At 50.9% G+C, this 23,434-nt stretch overlaps 1 protein-coding gene across 4 annotated transcripts; it reads right to left on the bottom strand.

The window, feature by feature from the left end:
- Window positions 1-523: 523 nt before the first annotated feature.
- On the bottom strand, window positions 524-23,108 carry MTA2 (metastasis associated 1 family member 2). 4 transcript variants are annotated; one of them, XM_081967869.1, is made up of 18 exons: window positions 22,949-23,108; window positions 14,978-15,045; window positions 14,711-14,804; window positions 12,038-12,155; window positions 11,866-11,929; window positions 10,423-10,540; window positions 10,203-10,305; window positions 10,014-10,113; window positions 8,953-9,141; window positions 7,962-8,036; window positions 7,773-7,831; window positions 6,341-6,438; window positions 5,985-6,124; window positions 5,304-5,532; window positions 5,118-5,207; window positions 3,784-3,902; window positions 2,792-2,962; window positions 524-1,526 (listed from the first exon to the last, which is right to left on the bottom strand). In XM_081967869.1, the coding sequence occupies exons 1-18, from the start codon at window positions 22,974-22,976 to the stop codon at window positions 1,326-1,328; spliced, it is 2,064 nt and encodes a 687-aa protein (XP_081823995.1). In that variant the 5' UTR covers window positions 22,977-23,108; the 3' UTR covers window positions 524-1,325. The 4 variants fall into 4 exon arrangements, with proteins under 4 accessions (XP_081823995.1, XP_081823996.1, XP_081823994.1 ...); XM_081967870.1 differs by having other exon boundaries at window positions 2,792-2,940; XM_081967868.1 differs by having other exon boundaries at window positions 2,792-2,940; window positions 5,118-5,532.
- Between the last annotated feature and the right edge of the window lie 326 nt (window positions 23,109-23,434).

Here is a 23,434-nt window from a genome sequence, read left to right as displayed (position 1 = left end):
CATAAAGGTGATTTTCTTTTGCCTGAGAAAGTTATAAGGATCTTGTGAAAAGTTCCAGTTTTGTAGTTTATCGTATGCCAGTCATCAGCTGCCTTCAGAGTCAGGCATCAGTGGGGCAGAAGAACAGCTGGAGCCTGTTCCCAGTGTGTGTGCATGTGCAGAGTTGCCAGACAAAGGGAAGAGCTAAAGAACAGGGGTCGACTTGGAAGTAAAGCCACCGGAATAAAAGAGGAGCGAAAGGGGAGTGGAGTTTGCAGGAGAGACCATTAGTTCGCTTCATTGGTTCGTGACTCTCCGAGGCTCCTGGCCAGGTTTTGCAGAGATCGGCCTGGCAGCTCTCCAAGCCAGATGAGGTCTGTGACCGTAAATCCTCCTTTGAAAGACTTTGCTGGATGCGAATGAGCAGAATTCACAGTCAATAAATAAAAAGGGGTTTTTTTGTCGACACCGAGTTTTGCCTCGTTGAGAACGCCCACTTCCTGCTTCTCCCCCTCCCCAACAAACCATCCGCAAGAGAAACCAGTGAAGAAAACGGCATTTATTTATTATTATTTTTGTTGTTGGTGCTATAAGAACCAGAGGCTGACTTTAAAAAAACCTGACTTTTTTTTTCTTTTTTCTTTTGCTTCTCCAAACCATGTACAAAAAAAAGGGAATTCGTCAAAGGCTGAGAAGGGGGGGGGGGGGAGAAAAGAGGGGAGGGGAGGGATTCATAAGACGGCTGCATTAACAAGGATATCGCCAAGGCTCCTTGTTCCCAAATTGGGGAAGGGGAGTGAGGGGGGAGGAGGGAAGAGAGAAGATTTTAAAGGGATCCGAGAAGGAAGAAGAAACGACATAGAGAAGGGGGAAAAGAGAGATCCGGTGGGAAAAGTAGGCCGTTTGGAAAAGGGACGCCCCCTTCCTCCCCGTTCCTCCCAATCCCACGCCTCTCCTAGCGTCCCTAAACGAGGAAGGCGGCGGAAAACGAGGGCGCCCCCTTAAAAAAAATAAAAATAACGGACCCAGGCGAATTTGTGCATTCAGATCAGCGAGGAAGGGGAGGAGGAGGAGGAGAGGCTAGGCCGAGGGGGAGAGGAGGAAGGGAGGGGGGGGGGAAGTACAAATGTAAAATGTGGAAATTAAAAATATATTTATATATAAAAAAGAGAGGGCGGGAGACCCAGGGCCGAACCCCCACCCCCTCACCCGGGAGAAGAGGGCAGACCCGCCCCCTTTCCCCCCCCTCCCCAGCCCGTAACCGGCAAACGCTGGGCGACGGGACTCTCGGGAAGGGCCTCCGGCGTGGTGGATCGAGGTGGCTGGGCGAGGTGGTTAGCGGATTCCTAGAGGGGCTGAGGGAGGAGCTCAGCACTCAGTCTTCCAGGATGATGGGTTCGCTGGTGCTGGCAGGATGGACTGGGGGGACGGGCAACAGGGGAGTCCCCAGAGGCCTGAGCGGCAGGGATGATTTCACCTTCACTGGCAGGTTGGGACGGCGGGCAGCCCGGCGCATCTCCAGGTGGCTCAGGGCCTTGCGCAGGGCTCTGGGGAACGAAAAGAGCAGCAGGGTTGTTGTTTTTTAGGGCGCCCAGCCGGGCAGGAGGGTGCAGGCAAAAACCTGAGCTGAGAAAGAACCGTTTGTTTCTCCGCACCCCCTCCCTCCTCCCAAAATTCTCAGGGGTCTCCCTATTTGTCCAGCAGCTCCCTGGCTTCTGAAGCATTTTAATATTCCCAACCAGCAAATCTCTAGGTCAGTGTGCTTGGCCCCTTTAAGAAGGGGTGGACTTCAACTCCCAGAATCCCCCAGCATGCTGGCTGCACAACTCCCCGAATTCCCAGCTGGGCATTTCTGGGAGTTGAAATCCACCCTTTTTAAAATCCCCAGGGGTGAGAAACACCGAAATAAGATGGGTGGACTCCAACTCCCAGAATTCCCCTGCCAGCATGCTTGAAGATGGGCGGGATTCTGGGAGTTGAAGTCTTAAAGGGGCCGAGCCGCAGAAAGACTGACCTAGGTTGCAACAGGAGCCTGGCCATTCTAGAACCACAGGCGAGAATCCAGATTTCCCCACCGTTCTGAGGCGGGGTTAATAATTGCGCCGCGCTCTTTGCCTTAGAAGCCAGCAGGGCTGAACACCCGATCACCCTCCCAAGGCCAGAGAGGAGGGGGGGTCGATGAAGTGGCCCTCCCCACCATTACTTCCCCGCCAGCCTTGCAAGGTAAGTACACTCAGAAATACGAGCTGTCTTGTAAGGCTCCGTTAATCTTGCAAATCTGAAAGTCCATCTTCCCCACCCACCCCCTCGCCTTTACAGGCTAAGAAACTAGGGAAGGTTTCCCTCCTGAGAGATTTCCCACGCCCCCCTGGTCCTTCCGTGGGCTCAGCTGCCTCTTATCTAGTCTGTGGGGGAAGGTATTCCCACAGTCCCATCATAGGAGCAGAATTTGGCAAGCCTGAAAGTCCCTCTCTCTCTCCCCCCACCTTTACAATCCAGAAACTAGGGAGGGTCTTTTTCGAAGCGTTTCTCACACAACCCTTTTCCATTGGAGGGCTCAGCTGTCTCTTATCTGACTTAATCTGTGGGGGAAGGTATTCCCATAGTCCCATCACAGGAGCAGAATTTGGCAAGCCTGAAAGTCCCTCTCTCTCTCCCCCCACCTTTACAATCCAGAAACTAGGGAGGGTCTTTTTCGAAGTGTTTTCCACACACCCCTTTTTCTTCGGGTGGGTTCAGCTGTCTCTTATCTCTTCCTGCCGTCTCCCCCGACACCAATCCATCGCCCCCACTAAGCCCCCTGCCTTCGTACCTGGTGTCCTTGGTCGCCACAAAAACGACAGGATTGGGCGCGTCGGCCGGGTTCAGCTTCTGACGTTTCAGGGCAGGCTGACTGCTTGACCTCATGCCGGACGTTAGGGGCCGTCCGTTGGCCGAGAAGGGGAGCCCGCCCCCTGCCACCTGCGCCCGGTCGCACACAGAGCTATCAGCGAGAGGAACACCCCCCCCAAAGCAGTGTCTACCTCTTGCTTGCTCCCCCGCCCGCCTAGCCGCCCCCATCCCACACTCCAGACCCGCCTCCTTCTGCATTGCCAGACAAGGGGATGAACGTCGGTTGGGTAGCAGCCAAGATTTGGTTGAATATAATCAAAGTAAAGCTTCCCCTTGCACATAGGTGCTAGTCGTTCCCGACTCTAGGGGGCGGTGCTCATCTCCCTTTCAAAGCCGAAGAGCCAGCGCTGTCCGAAGACGTCTCCGTGGTCAGGTGGCCGGCATGACTCAACGCCGAAGGCGCACGGAACGCTGTTCCCTTCCCACCAAAGGTGGTTCCTATTTTTCTACTTGCATTTTTTACCTGCTTTCGAACTGCTAGGTTGGCAGAAGCTGGGACAAAGAACGGGAGCTCACTCCGTTAAGTGGCGCTAGGGATTCAAACTGCCAACCTTTCCGATCGACAAGCTAAGTGTCTTAGCCACTGAGCCACCGCGTCCCCTGAATATAGTACAGGCGGACATAATTGTGTTTTAAAGGAATAAAAGTGGGTTATTCCCACTTCTGTAAGGGGGGGAAACTGCCCGGAACGGAAAGAAGGAAAACCCCACATAGATGGACTCCCAAACTGCAGCAACTACGACAAGGACGCGGAGGGTCTTTAACTGGGGGCCACTTCTCCCCTTGCTGGCTTCCCAAATCTCGGGATTGTTGTTCCCTCACCTCCCCCCCCCAAAAAAGCTCCCCTTCCCTGCTCCCACACAGACACCCCCGCCCCTTCCAGGCCCGTCAGCTGGCAGCTCAGCTACTCACATTCTCGAAAGTCCGTTTGCTCACGATGCCAGCCAAGCCTCGGTTTGGGGTGAGCTGATTCCGGTTGATGGGCGTCTTGGTGCCCCGAGGGGTTCGGGGTTTTAGGGGCGCCTGGGCGGCTGCGAAAAAGGCAAATAGGGAGGTGAAGGTCCCTCTCATCCTTTCTCCTCCCTTCCTCCCATGTTCGTTCTTTCTTTTTCTTGACCTTTTTTCCTTCCTTTTCTTTCCTCCTTTCATCTTTCTTCCCTCCCTCCCTCCCCATCCATCCATCCATCTTCCTCCCTCCTTTCCCACCATACCTGCACCCTTTTCCTCCCTCTTTCCCTGAACACCTTCCTTCCGTTTTCTTTCTCTTGTACTCTTTGTCTTTTTGTTCCTTCCTTCTTCTCCCTCCCTTCATCTTCCTTCCCTCCCTCCCATCTTCCCTTCCTCCCTCCCTCTCGCCCATCCATCCTCCCCTCCCCTTCCCAATTATATCTCACCTCCTTCCTTCCTTCAGTTTTCTTTCTCTCAGGCTCTTTCTCGTCTTTTTCTTCCTTCCTTCCTCTCCTCCCTTCCTCTTCCTTTCCCTCCCTCCCATCCATCGTCCATCCTCCTCCGTTTGTACCTGACCTTCCTTCCTTCAGTTTTCTTTCTCTTTCTCCTTGTCTTTTTCTTCCTCCCTCCTCCTTCCCCCCGCCTTCTCTTCCTCCCTCCTCCCCATCTATCCTCCCTCCTCCTCCCTGATTGTACCTGCCCTCCTTCCTTCCTTCTTCTTTCTCTCATGTTTTATTGCCGTTTTTTTCTTCCTTCCTTCCTCTTTTCCCTCCCGTCTTCCTTTCCTCCCTCCCTCCCATTCTCCACCATCCTTCCCGATTGTACCTGACCTCCTTCCTTCCTTTTTCTTTCTGTTGTGCTCTTTCTTGCTCTTTCCCTTTGTCTTTTTGTTCCTTCCTTCCTCGTCCTTCCCTCCCTCCCACCTTCCCTTGCTCCCCTCCAACCTCCTTCCTTTTTCTTGTGCGCTTTCCCTTTGTCTTTTTGTTCCTTCCTCTCCTCCCTTCCTTCCTCTCTCTTCCCTCCCTTCCACCTTCCCTGGCTCCCTTCCATCCTCCTTCCTTTTTCTTGTGCTCTTTGTTGCTTTCCCTTTGTCTTTTGGTTCCTTCCTCTCTTCATATTCCTTCCCTCCCTCCTGTCTCTCCTTTCTCCCTTCCATCCCTCCCATCCCTCCTCTGCCATCCTTCCCAATTGTACCTGATTCTCCTTCCTTCCAAAGAAATGTAATGGGGGGAGAGAATCCAGGAACACAGACCATTCCCACCCCAAGAGAGAACCGCTCGCCCGCAGAGGCCTCTTACCCAGCTCCTTGATAATGGTAGCCAGAGGAAGACGGACCAGCGGGTGGATTTTGAGGGGCGTCTTGGCTGCCTTGGGAAGCCGGATCGAGCCTGGAGGGGACGCAAGCCACACCTTACTTGAGAGCCCCCCCACCATTGTCCCTGTCCGCCCCCACCTACCCCACCCTCTCTCCCCCCCCCACCTACACTCAGCCTTGATGGCGTTGGAGTTGATGGGTGCGTAAGGGCGCCGGGCGGCCCGCCGCGGCTGCAAGATATCCCGGCACATGCGCCGCGCGATGCGGGTCAGCTTGGTGGTCTGAAGGAGGAAGGTCTGCCGGTTTTTCGCCAGCAACTTGGCCCGGTTGGCGCTGGTGGTGTACGGCGAGAGGCTCTGGGCTTCCGGCCGAGACGTATGGCCCCGAGAGTGCGGCTCCTGAGGGAGGGAGGGATGGCAGAAGGGGCTCAGAGGAAACCTTTGGCCGACTGGCAAAGGCACCAGGCTCAAAACTGGGAAATGGTGAGTTCTAGTCCTGCCTTAAGCCATGAAAGCCAACTGGGTGACTCTGGGCCAATCACCAGGAGACGGTGAGTTCCAGTCCCCCCTTAGGCATGAGAGCCAGCTGGCTCTCCCTTTCTCAGCCTAACCCACCGCATAGGTCTGTTGTTGCAGGTGAAAGGTGTGTCGGGTATTCATGGCCTTGAGTTGTGACTAAAAATAACAGCCATCAGGAACACCAGACGCCCTCCCTATTAAGCGGAGTAATCCTTCCTGTCGCAGCCCTGATTCGCAACCAGCACCCAACAGGATCCTATGTCCCCCTGAGCCCGCTCCCCACCTCTTAACACCAAGCCACAACGGCGTCTGTGTGCATGTGTTTCTCTTACTGTGATGCTACGGGCAGCTCCCTCGAGCTGCGTCGGCGTCTTCAGCCCCCCGTATTTCTTCCAATAGATCCAGCAAGAGGCGCAGAGGCGGCACTGCATATTGGGAGGGCCCCAGGCGTACCACTGGGCGGACTGGGTGGCTGTGGGGCGACAGAGAGAGAAGGGGGGGCGATGAGGTCCTCATCAACATCTCCCACCCACCCCTCCTTTCCTCCCGCTACTGGGTGGGGCTCAGCCCTCTCCGACTTCAGTTTCCCCAGGTACGAAGAAACAACACAATTGGGGCTCTATGTCCAGCAGGAGGAAGAGTCAGCAGCCCCCCATTTCTTGGGGGAGGGGAAGGGGGGGAGACTTACTGTGGCAACTCTCGCAGGTGAGGCCTTTCTGGAACCCGGCGCCGTTCATTCCGGGCTTGGAGCCCACGGAGATGATTTGGTTGGGATTCGGTTTTGTGCTGAGGAAGGGGAGATAAAAGAGGGGGAAACGGCCTCAGGGGTGACAACTCGGCTGCCTTTTTTTTTCCCCCACAGCCCCCCCAAAAGACGACCGACTGATTCTGTGGGGTGATTTTCTTGCAGGCATTTCATGACCCAACTAGGCGACATCATCAGTGCTGAAAGACGAGGAGAGCGAAGCTCCCTTCCTTTTAGCATGGAGGGCGTTCCCTGGTTGGGTCATGAAAACGCCTGCAAGGAAACCACCCAGCTTCAGAGAGCGCAAAAATCCTCCTCCTCTTCCTCTCCATCAACCCCACTCGCTTCTAGCACTGATCGTGTTCCGTAGTTGGGTCTTGAAACGTCTGCAAGAAACCTCCCCAGCTCAGAGAGCACAAAGGACCCCGCAATTCTCTTCCTCCTCCTCCTCTTCCTTCTAACACTGATGATGTTACCTAGTTGGGTCACGAAACGTCTGCAAGGTCAGAGAGCATCAAGGACTCCACAGTCATACGCCTCCTCTCTGCAAACACCCGTCCCTTCTAATACTAGTTATGTTATCTAGTTTGGTAATGAAAGAAAACCACCAAGCTCAGAGACAGCAGTAAGGAGCCCACAATTCTCCTCCTTCTCCCTTCTAGCACTGATGTTGTTACCTAGTTGGGTCATGAAGCGTCTGCAGGAAAACCACCAAGCTCAGAGACACCAAGGGCCCCACAGTTCCCCCCTCCTTCTCCTCTTCTTCCTCCTCCTCTTCTCCTTAATCCCCATTCCCTTCTAATCCTGATGATGTTACCTAGTTGGGTCATGAAATGTCTACAAGAAAATCACCAAGCTCAGAGAGCACCGAGGATTTCACAGTGCTCTCTTCCTCGTTCTCCTCCTCTCCACAATCCCCATTCCCTTCTAGCACTGATGTTGTTACCTAGTTGGGTCACGAAACGTCTGCCAGAAAACCACCCAGCTCAGAGAGCGCCAAGGACCCCTCCTTTCAACCCCGAGTTACAAATACGCTCTTCTATTGGATCCCAGATCTGGCAGGGATCAAAACAAGGGACCAGTGGGAATCTACCCCACAGCCAGATCATTGCAGAAGCCTGGGCAGGAAAAGGGGAGGGCGCGAGAATTCGAACCCCAAACTCTGGAATAAACAAGAGTCTGCATCTGGATACACAAAACAACTCGCAAAGCTCCCATTTTTATTTTTTTGCCCTTAATTTTCCTCCATAACGCATCAGACATTCCGGGGTCTTGGGGTGGGGAGTTTCTCGACATCCCCCCCCCCCATGCAGTCTTGCTGGGGGGGGGATCTGACACTCCCCCCCCATAAATCCCGAGACGGGGGAATACTCACTAGGTTGGGATGTACACTTGCTTCAATTTGCTGTCAGCTTCTGCCGCTTTCAACCGTTTCTGCACCGCGCCAAAGAAATGGAGAGAAGGGTCAACGGGGTCTCGGGTAAAACACATCCCTTCCCTCTCCTCTTCCAGGAAGGAATCGCCCTCTCCTCCCAAAAGGAGCAGCAGGAAGACCCTCCCTCACCTGCTGGATGTATCGGTCCGTGGTTTTCCACATGTAGTAGAACTGCACGATGCTAGCCAGGGACTTCCAAGGGAGCTGCAAAAGAGGGGAGGGGGTTTTAAGAGGAGGAGGAGGAGGAGGAGGAAGGGCTGGGGTCCCCTCCCAGGATTTGACCCAGCTAACAAATCCAAGAGTCCATACGGGCAGTCCTCCCATTATGACCGTCATAGAGTCTGTCCGGGACAGTCGTCAAGTGAGCTTTTACTATTTTTTTCTTGGTTCTTTGTGGCAGTCATTAAGTAAAGACGTTTTGCTAGGGACCCCAAAGTAGAAGGGCAGTTAGTCGTCGACTTGCAAACGTTCGTTTAGTGACCCATAAACGTGACACATTTATGGCCGTTGTGTGTCACAATGCACCTCTGTAACTGTCTGGTTTGGCTCTGCAACCCAACAAGGCAGACAGAGACTTCAGAGGATGATCAGAACTGCAGAAAAAACAATGGCTGCCAACCTGCCTTCCATTGAGGATTTGCACACTGCAGGAGTCAAAAAGAGGGCTGGGGAAATGTCTACAGACCCCTCGCATCCTGGACATCAATTGTTTCAACTCCTACCCTCAAAACGAGGCTATAGGGCACTGCACACCACAACAACTAGACACAAGGACAGTTTTTTCCCCAATGCCTTCACTGTGCTAAACAAATAATTCCCTTAACAGTCAAATTATCTACTAAGACTGTATTGCTATTATTCTCCTCTTCCTTCCTAGCACCTCTCTCCTCCCACTAGGTTGGAAAAAGCTGGGACAAAGTAACAGGACAAAGTAATGGACGCTCACTCCGTTACGTGGCACTCAGGGATTCGAACAGCTGCTGACTTTTCTGACTGACAAGCTCAGCGTCTTCAGCCACTGAGTTTTGAGCTCAATTCTGGTCATAAGTGGAGGACTACCTGTATACAAAGGAAGGGCCTTTGGCAAAGCAGGGTAGCCCTGAGCCGCAACCCAACTCACAAAATCCTGCCGAATGTCGTTGAAGTCCTTGCCGTATTTCTCCAGGGCCTCCTCAAACAGCATGGCTTCGGAAGCCGACCACTCCTCCATCTCGTCCCGGCACAGCACAGGCCCGCCCTGGGGCACCAAAGTCGACATGGCCTTGGCTAAATCGTAGCCGTTGCGCTGCAGGGTGTCCATTGCGTGAAACTGGCGAGGGGGAGAGAGAGAGAGAAAGGGAGGGGAGGGGAAAAGGGAAACAGTGACTGGCTGCCTGTCACAGGCAGAGAAATCACACAGGCTCAAAGATCCCTCTCGTTTTTCTTCTTCTTCTTCGGTTTTTATTAGAAGGTTTTAGCAGTGGCAAAAGAGAACAAGCTGAAATCAAAGAGGAGGAATAGAGGAGAGGGGGAGGGAAGGAAGGACTAAGTGCGGGAGGGAAAGGAGAATGGGAGGGAGGATTAAAGGGGGAGGGAAGGAAAGGGTGAGTAAAAGAAAGGGAAAAAACAGAAGGAGAGAAAGACAGAGGGGGAGAAAGATAGAAAGTAGGGAGGGAAGGAAGGAAGGAAAAGGAGTGGAGAGAGGGGAAGGAAAGAATGAAGACAGCATCAGGAAGAAAAGGAAGGAAGGAAGAAAGGCAGGCAAGCAGGCAGGCAGGCAGGCAGGCAGGCAGGAAGGAAGGAAGGAAGGAAGGAAAAAGAGTGGATGAGAGAGGGGAAGGAAAGAATGAAGACAGCATCAGGAAGAAAGGAAGGAAGGAAGGAAGAAAGGCAGGCAGGCAGGCAGGCAGGCAGGCAGGAAGGAAGGAAGGAAGGAAGGAAGGAAAAAGAGTGGATGAGAGAGGGGAAGGAAAGAAGGAAGGACAGCAACAGGAAGGAAGGGAGGGAAGGAAAGAAAGAGTGGATGAGAGGGGGGAAGGAAAGAAGGAAGGACACCAACAGGAAGAAAGGAAGGTAGGAAATGGAGGGAAGGAAGGAGAAAGAAAAGCAAGGAAGGAAAAGAGAGGGACAGGGAAGGGGGAAAGTGGAAGGAAGAAAGGAAATGGAGGGAAGGAAGGAAAAAAAGCAACTGCTCATCCTCACCAGCGTGATATCCCGAGAAGCCGCCGCCGCGCTCATGTGAAGGCTGGGCTGACGGATGGAGCTGCTGCAGTCGAGAGCTCGCGCAAAGGTGCCCACCGCCCTGAGGCCAGAGAGGGAGAGGAAGAGGGGTTAACCACCCCCTGCTCTCCGCCTGGCCCGGAACAGCTCCGCCCTGCCCTGGGATCTCACCGAGCCACCACGAGGAACTGGTCGATCTGCCGGTCGGTCAGGGGGTTGTCCGGATCCCACACCTTCATCTCCATCTTCTGCTGGTTCCGGTTGTCGGATTCCCCTGGGGGAGGAGGGAGGAGGAAGGAGAGGGGGGGAGGGAGGGGGAGGGTCAGCCCTCGGGGTCAGTCCTGCTCTCCTCCCTCGCCCTGGATGGGGACCCGGAGCCGCCCTCGCTCACCTTCCGCCAGGCGCTCGGGGATCTCCGCCTGGTACTTGCAGCCCACCCGGATCTCCCCCTGGTCAGCTAAGAGGGTCTTCTGAACGGGGTCGAAAACCAGCGAGTAGAAGAAACAGTCCTGGGAAAAGGAAGAGGGAAGGGTTGAAGGGCCTTGGCGGAGAATCCACCTGGAGAGAGAATGCCTGTCCTGCTCTTCTCTTCTCTTCTCTCTTCCCTCGTTCCTCCTGGCCGAAACTGCCTGCTTCCCTTTTCTACTTCCTCCCTCCCTCTATATTCCTTCTCCATCTTTTCTTCCCCCTCTCCTCTTCCTCCCCCTCCTCCCTGCCTGTTCCTTCCTTTGCTCCTTCCTCCCTCCCTCCTTTCCTCGCCTTTTTCCCCATCCCTCACTGTTCCTTCCTTCCTCTCCTCCCCCCTCCACTCCTTCCTCTTTTCCTCCCTCCCTGTTCCTTTCTTCCTCTTTTCCTCCTTCCCTTCTCTCCCTTCCCCCCCTCCTTTGTCCAAGGGAGTCAAGAGCCTCTAATAATGGAAGCCCAGATCTCAGCATTCTCTGAAGAACCTCAACGTTTTCCCTCTTCCCCATCTTCCATCCCTGCGAGGTAGTCCAGAGAAGGACGACAAGCAGGAGAATCCAGCTCTGTCTATATAGTCAGCTTCCATATAGAGAATCTGGCAAAGATGTGAAAGCCCCTCTCCCCTCCTTTCCGTTTACTCTCGGGGGTGGTGTGCCCATTCCTAAAATGTTTCCCAGGCCCCTTTTCCTTCTGTGGGCCGAGACCCCTCTTCCTCTTCCGTATCTGCAGCTCGCAAGGCTATTCCCACGTTACCACCACAGAGCAGAAGAGAAGAGAATAATAGAATAGAATATAGAATACCGAAAGAGTACAGAAAACAAACAGAAAAAAGAAAGAATAAAATATAGACTATAGAGACTAGAATAGAACAGAAAAGAATAGAGAATAGAATAATAGAATAGACGAATAGAATATAGAGTACAGAAAGAAAAGAAAACAAGCAGAAAACAGAAAGTAGAATAAAATATAGAATATAGAGAATACAGAAAAGAATATAGAATAGAATAACAAATAGAATAGAATAATAGACTAGAATATAAAATACAGATAGAAAACAAGCAGAAAACAGAAAGTAGAATAAAATATAGAATATAGAGAATACAGAAAAGAATATAGAATAGAATAATAAATAGAATAGAATAATAGAATAGAATATAAAATACAGAAAGAAAACAAGCAGAAAACAGAAAGTAGAATAACATATAGAATATAGAGAACAGAACAGAATAAAATAGAGGAATGAAGGAATAGAATATAGAGAATAGAATAGAATGACAGAGTTGGAAGGGACCTTGGAGGTCTTCTAGTCCAACCCTCTGCACAGGCAGGAAACCCAACACCACTTCAGACCCATGCTTGCCCAGGGTCTCACCTCTTTATCCAAGTACTGGCTGAGGATGTCCGTTTCATTGAGGAGGGTAACGCTGCACTTTCCCCTGGAACCAAACACACAAGAGGGCTAAGACATGTGTGCGCTAGTGGCAGCTGGTGACTGTGTGCCCCATGTTCCCCACCGCGGCTCTGTTCTTTAGAAATCTGCTCACCGTATGTGAGTGGCGGGCAGGGACTCGAACTGACGGGACAGGAAGAGCTCGCGATGCTTCAGCTGATGCCGCTGCTGCTCCGAAACGGAAGGCTGCTTCGATTCTTCTTCAAATTCTCCTGGAGATCATTTCGAGACGATGGGGGGGAAAGAAGAAGCGCCTCTAGAAAATGCCATCTTGCTCAAGAGAAGTGGCGATTTTGGACCTTTCCCCAGGGACCGCCCCAACCTCTGGCCCCACCGATGAGGGACAGGGCGTCAAGGTAGATTGACAGCCAAGCTTAAAAAGAGGTCTCCCAAATCCATCTAAAATGTGTGTTTTTTTCCCCTAAAGGGGCAAGAATGGGACGTGCCATCATATTTTGTTTTTTCTCATTGTCTGAAAACCAGGAAGCTAGAACGTTGTGCATCATTTGGGGTTTTTTGGGGTGGGGGTGGGGGGTGTCACTGCCTGACTCTAAAGCCAGTATCACAAACCCACCACTCTAGAGCAGGTGTTTCTCAATTTTGGCAGCTTTAAGAGGAGGGGGGACTTCAACTCCCAGAATCCCCCATCCAGCAGGCTTTAAGGGGGGAAGACTTCAACTCCCAGAATCCCCTAGCCAGCATGCTTTAAGAGGGGTGGACTTCAATTCCCAGAATCCCTCAGCCAGTTCCGGGAGTTGAAGTCCACCCCTCTTAAAAGCTGCCATGGTTGAGAAACACTCCTCTCAATCAAAAGGAAGGGCAGGGATTACACCCCCCCACCCCACCCCATGAAAGAAATTGCTGACTCAGATGTCTGTTGCTGGCTGTGTCCCAGGCTGGGTAATCCACTCTGAACAAAAGCCACTTAAGCTGAAAGAGGGAGAGAGAGAAAGAGTAAGAAAGAGAGAGAAAAAGAGAGAAGAGGAGAGGGAGGGGAGAAAGAGAGAGAAAAAGAGAGAAGAGGAGAGGGGAGAAAGAAAGAAAGAAAGAAAGAAAGAAAGAAAGAAAGAAAGAAAGAAAGAAAGAGAGAGAAAGAAAGGGAGAAATAGGAGAGAGAAGAGGGAAGGAAAGAAGAAAGGAAGGAAGATCTCCCTTTTTTGCTCGTCCTAAAATCTACACCTTCTGCCCACATGCCTTAACTTTTTAGCCCAAAGCCTTCTAAACATAACACAACTTTCATCGCACACCCACGGATTTCTTGGCTTGGGAACCTTTGTGCCCACAAGGCCGTCTGTGTGTGTGTGTGTGTGTGTGTGTGTGTGTGTGTGTTTGTGTGTGTGTGTAGCAAACCAGAACCTAATCCCTCCTGCCCTTTCTTCCCTCCTGCAAATTTTGCACTCTTTTTCCCTCCTCCTCTCTCCAGAAAACACACACGCACAAATTCCTGTGCCTTTTTAGAGCAACCCCCCCCCAAGCATTGTTCTTCTTCCTATCCCCCCCCTTTTATTTCTAGAGCTTGGCAGTGTCCCAAAGAGGTGGGGAGTACAGGAAGTGGAAGGGTGTTCCCTCCCCTTCCCACCTACACACGCCCCTGGCCAGAGGGGAGGGGGCGGCCGAGCAAATTCTCTGCAGGGATAGGCTGACCTTGGGGGTGAAAGCAGCAGCCTCCTCCCTTCTTTGCCCAATCAGGCAAACCCATTGAAGGCCCCTGCTGGAGAGGCTGGGAACCCCCAGAGAAATCCCTCCTCTTCTTCCTCCTCCTTCTCCCCCCCCCTCCCAGCAGGCGCACAGCTGCAAACCTCCTTCGGTTAACCCTTCAGCTGCTGTTGGCACCTGCCTTGCCCTTCTGGGCCCAGCCTTTCTCCCCCTGCTAGACGCTCTCCGCCCCCACAGCTCTAGAGGCCTTGGGCACCCAGCTCCTCGCCAAGTTGGTACACGTCAAAACACACACACAATCCCAGACAGTCCCTTCTTTGCCCTTCGGGATTCCACCTGCGAGCAAGCATGCACACAAACACCTCCATGTCAGAGTGTTCAGCATCCCGACTGGCTTTTGATTCTGGCCCAGCAGAGGGTGGGGCATTTTTATAGCTGTTCCCCCCCCTCCCCATTTCTGGGTGAACTGTTTCCTTATTGCAGCAAGAGGGAAGGTGGGGGATCTGTGGCCCCACACTCCACAAGGGAGGAAAGAAAGAAGGAAGGAGAGGGAGAGAGGGAAGGAGAAATAGGGAGGGAAGGATGAAGGAAGGGAGGAAAGGAGGAAGGAAGGGGAGGGAGGGAAGAGGGGGGGAGAAATAGGAGGAAAGAAGGAAAGAGGGATGAAGGAAGGGAGGAAAGGAGGAAGAAAGGAAGGGGAAGGAGGGAAGGGAAGAAAAAATAGGAGGAAAGAAGGAAAGAGGGAAGGAGAGGATGAAGGAAGGAAAGGATGAAAGGAGGAAGGAAAGAAGGAAGGAAGGAGAGGGAGGAAAGGGAAAGAGGGATGAAGGAAGGGAGGAAAGGAAGAAGGAAAAGAAGGAAGGAAAGAGGGGAGGGGGAAGAAAGAAAGGGTGGAAGGAGAAGCAGGGAGGGGAGGAAAGAAGGAGGGAGGGGGAATGAAGGAAAGGAAGAAGGAAGGAGGGAGGGAGGGAAGAGGGGGTAGAAATAGGAGGAAAAAAGGAAAGAGTGAAGGATGAAGGGAAGAAAAGAGGGAGAAAGGAAGGAGGGAAGAAAAAATAGAAGGAAGGAAGGAAGGAAGGTGGAGCCCACCAAGAGCCCCCCGGCCACTCACGAGCGTTGCTGTCAGCCAGGCTGTTGAGGCTGCTGGAGATGTCCCTCCGTCGGAAAAGGCAAACCACTTTGGCCTCCACGTTGCCATTGGCCGTCTGGAGGGGTGAGAAACGCTGCTGGCCAATCAAATGCTCCAGCCTGGAGACCCTTCCCACCCGCTCATCCCCCTTACCCCATTCCCAACTCAAGAGATTCCGCATCTCCCGGAAAAAGCAATGCCCGCCCGCCCAAACCCAGGCAACTCTTCCAAATCCGGGGTGACCCGTACCTTGTTGAGCTCCTCAATGCGACGGACGAGGTAGGGATTGCTCGAGGAATTCTCAAAATAGACATAATCTGGAAAAGAAGAGAAAGCAGAAAGGGGAAAGTAAGGAGATATACAACCACACCGTGGATTTCCTTGGGATTAGAATTACGTTTTGTTAAGAGAAGAGCAAGAAAGATTAGGCTAAAACGTATGAAAAACAGTTGCCAGAATTGGGGGTGTCCAGTTTAATGAAAAGAAGGACTAGGGGTGACATGATAGCAGTCTTCCAATATCTCAGGGGCTGCCCCAAAGAAGAGGGAGTCAAGCTATCCTTCAAACCCCCTTAAGGCAGGACAAGAAGAGAAAGATGGAAACTAATCAAGGAGAGAAGCACCCAGGAACGAAGGAGGAATTTCCTGAAAGTTGGAACAATTAACCAGTGGAACAACTTGCCTCCAGACGTTGTAAATGTTCCAACATTGGAGGTTTTAAAGACGATGTTGGATAACCATTTGTCTGTAATGATATGCGTAGGTTCTCCTGCTTGAGCTGGGGGTTGGACTAGAAGACCTCCGAGGTCCCTTCCCACTCTGTTATTCTGGTTTGACAACTTAGACAGCTGGACCTATTTTTAGCGGGTGGGTGGATTTTGATTTTGGACTTCAACCTTCACACTTGCCTCTTCTAGCCAGGTTGGGTGGGGGCAGCGCAGGTGCGTGAAGCAACTGAGTGCAAAATGGACACATGCTTAGTTCAAGCCGCACATCCTGAGTAGCTCACAGCCACAAAAATTACTTCCTGGTTTCTTTAAACGTGACAATCGACTCCTAGCGTTCCGCTAAATTTTGGTTTTGCAAATTCAAGGGGGAAAAAAATCGTCAATCCAAGAGTTTCGGCCTGACTCCAAAACGCCTCTAAAACTCTAGTTTAGAACCAAGTATTTGGGCAGAGTGATTATTACCGACTTTTCACACGGTGAGGATCCTTCTGTGGATCGAAAATCCAGCCAACCCTGGTTTATTCAACAAATCATGGCTTAGTGTGATGCACGATCAAGCACGCTATTTTTTAAAAAAAGAGAAAAAGGCTGAACTTCCTTAAGTCCCTAAGCGAATCCTCGGCAAAAATTGAGATTAAAACAGAGGATTTCCCAAGAGGGGGGAAATTTTTTACTTTTATAATCCCACACCAGCGTCTCTCGAGATTGAAGTTCCCCGCTTGAGTGTGTGTGGAGTTGAAGTCCACACACACTCAAGCGGGGAACTTCAATCTCGAGAAACGCTGGTGTGGGATTATAAAAGTAAATAATCCCAGAATTCCCTTTTCTGCCTGGGGGCTTCTGTGAGTTGAAGTCCACGGATCTTCAAGTTGAGAAACTCTGAACTACATTAATTTTACAGCAGAGGTTCTACATTATGCAGGTGGTCCTCGGTTTACAACCACAATTCAGCCCAAAATTGCGGTGGTTGAGTGAGACACTTGTCAAGCGAGTTTTTGCCCCATTTGACGACACTTCTTGCCACGGTTGTTAAGTGCATTAGAATTGATAAACTAGTCACACGGTTGTTAAGTGAACCCTGCTTCCCCTTTATCAGAAGGTCGCAAAAGGGGATCACGTGACACCCCCCCCGGATACTGCGACCGTCGTAACTATGAAGCAGTTGCCAAGCGTCTGAATCCACAGGGATGCTGCAAAGGTCGTAAGTGGGAAAAACAGCCACGTATTGCTCTTTTTCCCGTGCCGTTAACTTTGAACGGTCACTTAACAGAGCTGTTATAAATCGAGGACTACCTGTAATCCACAGCAGAGTTTCTCAAGATTATTAAAGTTCTCCATTTTGAGAATTCAACTCCCAGCATTCCCCTTTCCTGGTTTTTTGGGGCGTTGCTGGGAGTTGAAGTCCACATATCTTCAAGTTCTGGTCTACACTAATTTTAGAACGGGGCTTCTACATTAAACTGTGATTTGACAAAGGCTGGTTGACAAGACATATTACGTCCCAAATGACCATATCCTGCCTTGCATCAGCTTATCCAGGTAGTAAAATAATTCTATTTTCAAGTTTCACTTCCTCCTTCGAGTGGGAGGGTTGAGAACTGACAGCAGAAAAAGTTTCCTGCTATTTGAAGGAGGGGAAATCTTCTCAACCCCCAACCCCCACCCCCAGGGGAAATCGGTCCAAAAAGCCCACCATTCCCCCCTCCCCTCCTTGAAACCTGAACAATTTGGCAGGAAACAAACTAATAACCCGACATCTCTGCCTATCTCAAGTCTTTTGGGAAGGATTTTTTTTTCTTAAGGTGGGTAAAAATGCCAAACCATTTTTTTTTAAAACTGGAGGCTGACTGTACCGGATAATAAATCATAGTAATAATTTTGTTTTCTCTCAAATGTATTTCCATTGGAAGTCTTTTTTGGATCTCCAGCAAAGTCCTCTATAGCCCAATCAAGGACAAGTTCTCTCTCTCTATCTCTCCTCTTTTTCTCTGTTTGTCTCTGTCTGTCTGTGTGTCTCTTCCTCCTCTCTTTCTCCCTCTTTTCTCTCTCTCTTTCTCTCTTGTCTGTTTCTCTCTCACATACACAAACCAATGAGAGCCAGTTCAGGCTAATGGTTAAGGCACCAGACTATAAAGTAGAAGGTCCTGTATTCTAGTCCAATCTTAACCATGAAAGTCAGCTGGGTGACTTTGGGCCAATCATTAGGAGACTGGGAGTTCTAGTCCTGCTTTAGGCATGAAAACTGGCTGGGTGACTTTGGGCCAATCACCAGGAGACGGTGAGTTCTAGTGCTGCCTTAGGCGCGAAAGCTGGCTGGGTGACTTTGGGCCAGTCCCTCTTTCTCAACCCAACTCACCTCACAGGATTGTTATAGTGGGGAAAAGAGAAAGCGGGAGCAATATATTCGCTGCCTTGAGTTATTTGTAAAATAATAAAGATACAAAAATAGACAATTCGGAATGTCCTGCCCGTTCTTAAAAAAGGCCACTTCTTTTCAAAACTCTGAACGGGGTTAAGAAAGTCAGCACTGGGAGTGAAATTCTAACTCAGGTACTCCCTCTTCCCTCAACAGGCAGACCGACTAGGATTCATGGGTATTGTAGTCCAACCCTTCTGGAAAAGTCCAAGTTAGAGAAGGAGAGTTTTAACAACAACCAACCTGAAATCATCCAATGAAAGCAAGATTGGATCGAACGGAATTTCAATGCGCTGGTTCATTTTTATTTTTATCAATAGAGAGCACCCTAAATTTCCCAATTTTAAATTGAAGGCGACAACTTCGCCCGTGCCGAGTTCTGTCCCAAAACATTGTGCATAGAAACAGGACAGAAGCACAATTCGGTTCTTACTTGACGAGCATTAAATGCAAGGAACCCAATCTCCAATTCCGATGAACGCTTAAGAAATGCGAAATATAAATGACATTCCCGCCGTTTATTTCACCTTTTCCTCATTCTGCCCCATTAAATGTGGCAATCCGACAACCTCTGGGATATCTCCCAAGTCAAAACGAACCCTTAAGTCTATGATTAGACTCCAAGCTGTTCCAGCTACATATTCTTGCATTATCTTAGTAATATTTATAGCTGTCGGGTAAGGCACGACAAACTTAACCTGCGTGATGTTTGGAAATTCCACGCTTACAATGGCTGACCGCTGGACCTTGGGATCTTAAGGATAAACCACCATATATCTTGGCTAGGCAAAGAAATGGAGGTTTTTGGCCCATTCATAGCCGATCTATTCAAAGGAATTCAAGTTGTCGTATCTGAGTGAGACCAATGCTCCTTGTTTGACGTGAATGCTCTAATTTCTCTCTTTTGCTCATCTGGGTCTGTTCCCATGGCTATAAAAATAATAATAATAATAATAATTAGGCCTTCCTAAGAGGCTGCAACCAACAGTGGACCGGTTCTGATGGAGTCCATAAAAGAGCAAAGAAAAACTGTTGCTGGATCCAGAGAGGCTATAGAGCAGGGGGGTTAAACTCAAGGCCCAGGGGCTGGATCTGCCCCCAGTGCTTCTCCCAGCAAAAATGAAGCTTGGGGAGGTCATGCATTCCACCCAGCTTCTGTTTTTGGCCACAACGGCTTCCTGCAGAAACGGAGCCCGGGGAGGCCTCAATGAGTGGTGGCTATGCCCCCAAGCCACGCCCTCTCCAGCCATGACCCCGCCTCCCCCTCCCAAGGTCAAACAGAACCCTAATGCAGCCCTCCATGAAATCCAAGTTTGACACCCCTGCTACCAGAGAATTCAACCAGGAGAATCCATCCAGAGATACTGGAATGGATTGCAGATGAGCAGAGTTGGAAGGGAGCTTGTAGGTCATCTAGTCCAACCCCCCCACCCCGGCCAAACAGGAGACTAGTCTACCCCATTTCTGACAAACGACAGTCCAGTCTCTTCTTGTTCAGGATCTTCAGATTGTTTTTAAGCTAACGAGACGAGCTTTTTCTGAATCAAGACGACCTTTGGAGGTTTTCGTGCAAAGTCATAAACGCGACTGCAATTCGGGCGCCAATATATTTTTAGTTGGTGACGCCAAGGTTCAGAATTGGGGACTTTTCTTTCTACAGGTGAGATGGGGAGACGCCAGGCTGGTCTCCGTCTCACCTGTTCAGCCTGATGGTGCGCAGGAAGGGAGCCCGGCTGAGACGGGGCGGTGGGCGAAATGAATTCTGCGCCAACCGAAGAGGATGAAGAGATAAAACAACCTAACGCGAGATCCTCATTTGGCTTTGGATGGAAAGCTGGCAAGTTGTCCCTATTCAAGATCAAGATCAAAAAGGAATGGATTGTCAATTTGATAATGGCAGCTAGACTAGGGGTGGCTAAATATTGGGGACGAAATTGGGATATTCCAAGAAATGAGTGGGATAATGAAATTTGAAGTATGGCAACAAATGATATATTAACGGAAATTAAATTTATAAAAGAGATGATCCAAGCAAACAATTATAATGAAAGATTGGGTGGGGGGATTTTATAAAATTAGTGTTGGTGGAAGGCAAAGGGAATAAATCTACTCAAGAATGTATGTTGTTTTGGAGGGGATAAGGGCACAATTGGGATTTATTGTGTATCTTTTAGTTGTTAGAGACGAAGAAATATAAGGGGGGGGGGAACAGGGTCTCGAGGGGGTGGGGGTTTAGTGTAATTAATATTAGTTTTTTTCCCTTTTCTTCTTTTTTCTTTGTATTTAATGTATATGTACTATGTTTGTATTATTTGCATTTTTTTAAAAAAATGTTATTACCAAAAAAAAAAAAAAAAGATCAGAATATTCTCTGCTTTTGGTTTTTTTTGCCACCTGGTATTCAGATACTTCGTTAGTCCTCAACGTACGACCACAATGGAGCCTAACATTTAGGCTGCTGAGTGAGACATTTTTTGCCCCGTTTTACGACCTTCCTTGCCCCGTTTGTTACGTGAAATCACCCCAGTTGTTAAGGGAATCAGGTTTCCCCAATGACCTCTGCTTGTCAGAAGGTCGCAAAAGGGGATCACGTCACACACACACACACACACTGGGTGGCTGCGACCGTCATAAAAGCGAGTCGGGTATCAAGCCACTGAACGTAAAGCACATGACCACGGGGTGCTGCAGTGGTCACGAGTTTGAAAAATGGTCATAAGTCACATTTTTTTCAGTGCCGTTGAACGGTCCCTAAGTGAAGTGACTACCTCTACTGCTCCTGCACATGGAGGTTCTATTGCTCTGCTGGGCGTTCTTTAGCATCCCTTTTCTGGTCTATCAAATCAATACTTTCTACCTGCTAACTTTCTAGCTACACCATGTTAGATATCTTGAGTTCAAATTCTGAACTGGAGGCCCACCTGTCCTTTTTATACTGGTTTTTTTTTTCATTCTCTCCACTCTTCTGAGAGTCAAAATCACCTCCTCCTCCCTGCATCTAAACAAAATCCTGGCTTTGCTTTTCATACATCCATCTCACATCCCCCTCCTCCCCCTGCCCCGAGATTTGATGGGACCCCAATTTCCCCCAATCTGTCATGAAAGACAGGGATAAAGTCCTGCCTTATTCATGAAAGCCGACTGGGTGACTTTGAACTAATCACCGGGAGACTGGAAGTTCTAGCCCTGCGTTAGGCACAAAAGCTGGCTGAGTGACTTTGGGCCAATCACCAGGAGACTGGGAGTTCTAGTCCTGCCTTAGTCACGAAAGCCTGCGGGGTGACTTTCATCCAATCGCCAGGAGACAGCGAGTTCTAGTCCTCCCTTACGCACGAAAACTGGCTGGATGACGTTGATCCCATCGCCAGGAGACGGTGGGTTCTAGTCCTCCCTTAGGCATGAAAGATGGCTGGGTAACTTTGATCCAATCACCAGGTGATGGGGAGTTCTAGTCCCTTCTTAGGCACAGAAGCCTGCTGGGTGATTTTGGACCACCACCACCCCCGCCGAAACCCAACTGGCAGGGTTGTTGTGAGGAAAAGAGGAACAGGAAGGCACGTTGGATATATTTGCCAGCTTGAGTTATTTCTGAAAATAATAAAAGGCGTTTAAAACTAAAATCAACTTTGCTGTTCCGTCTGCCCAGGCCATTCTTTTAACCAAATTGGTGGGGGGAGCTAATTATGACGCCTCCACCCATTTATTTTTAGCTTCACTGCCAATCCCATCAAGACGCTTTCATCCCTCTCTTTATCGCCATTCGTAACAAAACTATTATTTTTTTTCCCCCTTTGCCCTCCTAAATGGCTCCATTTTCTCAATCAAGTTGCTTTTTACACGCATGTTACGCTCGTTCTCGAGGATTTCCGCACCGCCCATCTGGAGACAGCCAGGGGTTTGGCTGGGGATGAGGGGAGTCCTTGCCCAGCACATCTGGAAGGTGCCAGGAGGATCGAGAACTGAGGGATGATGGGAGTTCTAGTCTAACGCAGCTGAAAAGTGCCAGGGGAGTGGAGAGCTAAGCTGGGGATGATGGGATTTATTGCCCAGCACATCTGAAAAGCTCCGGGAGATGAAGAACTCAGCTGGGGATGATGGGAGTTCTAGGCTACCCCATTTGGAGAGTGCTAGGGGACGAAAAGTTCAGGCTGGGAATGATGGGCATTGCATCCAACACTTCTGGAGTGCCAGGAGATGGAGAGTTCAGGCTGAGGATGATGAGAGTTCTAACCTATAACCTGGGGAGAAGAGGATGGAGAATTCAGGCTGAGGATGATGGGCACTGTCACCTCCACACCTGGAGTGCCAGGAGATGGGAGAGTTCAGGTTGAGGATGATGGGAGTTCTAGCCTATAACCTGACAGGAGCTGAACAAGCCAGGATGAGGATGATGGGAGTCCTAGCCTACAACCTGGAGAGCACCAGAGGATGGAGAATTCAGGCCGGGGACGATGGGCACTGTCGCCTACACCCCTGGAGTGCCAGGGAGTGTTGAGGCTGAGGACGATGGGACTTTGAGCCCAGACCACCTGGGGAACACCGGCTGGGTATCATGGGTGTTTTTAAAACCCACCATCACTTCCTTCCAGCTTGGAAGGAAGCCGGTCTGGATGGGGACGATGGGCTCTTCCACCCAAGAGCAGGGGATGATGGAACCAGGCAGCATTCTTTGGGGAGGGGGGGTGGAGAGGAACCAAGTGGGGGGAGGATTTAATTACCTCTTAATAGACAGTTCCCAACCCCCCCTCACCAAAAAGGTGGGGGGCACAAAAAGAGGGAGCCATTACCCCCCCAAGACAACTGGGGACCCCCCCAAATTTAAAAACAGCCCCTCCCCTATCCAAGGGGGGGCTGCCCCCCTTCCTTTCAAACCTTCCCCCCTTCCTGGTCGCCCCCCCAAAATAGCCCCCTCGCCCCCCCCAAGGCGATGCAACCCCCCCTCAAAAGAGCCCCCTTGCCCCCCCCAAGGCGACCCTCCCCCCTCCCCCCTTTTGTGCTTTAAATAACCCCCTCGCCCCTCCCCCCACTCCCCGGGACAAATAAAGAGCGCCAAGCAGAGCCCCCGCTGCCTCCTTACCGCCCACCCGGTACATATTAGCCGCCATGACGCTCGGCGTCCCCTTCTCCCGGCCGCCTGGGCCGCCTCAGCAACTCCGGGCCCGGCCGCTCTTCATCGCCCTCCCGCCGCCTCAGCCGCCGCCGCCGTCGTCGTCGCTCCCCCTCACGCAGCCTGGGCCGGCCCTTCGGCAATCTCCGGAAGCGCTCGGGCATTTCCGGTGTGGGAAGCGCACGGCCAAGCGGCGGAAGCGGCTCGGGCTTTTCCGGAAAAGGAGGGTTGTTGTGCTTTTTTTTTTTCTTTTCCCTCCAGGGTGGGGTGGAGGGCGGGGGAAAAATGCCCGAGTGGTGCCGGAAAGAAACGAAGACACTCGTTGGGTTACTTCGTAGAAGGGCTTTTTCCCCCCCCTCCCTTCCTCTTCCCCTCCGCCGTATCGAACTTCGGAGGAAGAGGGCGGGCTCCTTCGTGCCTTTCCGCCGGTCTTCGACAGGGAGGGGAGAGTCGGGC

This window comes from Natrix helvetica (assembly GCF_964273705.1).
Source record: "Natrix helvetica genome assembly, chromosome: 16".
Classification (NCBI taxonomy): Eukaryota; Metazoa; Chordata; class Lepidosauria; order Squamata; family Natricidae; genus Natrix; species Natrix helvetica.
This window is presented reverse-complemented; position numbering and strand designations above follow the sequence as displayed.

Bases quoted from the DNA above. Each gene is read 5' to 3' on its own strand.
- MTA2 (XM_081967868.1), bottom strand. From the start codon at position 22,976: ATGGCGGCTAATATGTACCGGGTGGGCG. The intron at 15,046-22,948 runs GTAAGGAGGCAG...CTTCTTTTCCAG, and splicing joins TAATATGTACCGGGTGGGCG to ATTATGTCTATTTTGAGAAT. The intron at 14,805-14,977 runs GTACGGGTCACC...TCACCCCTCCAG, and splicing joins GCATTGAGGAGCTCAACAAG to ACGGCCAATGGCAACGTGGA.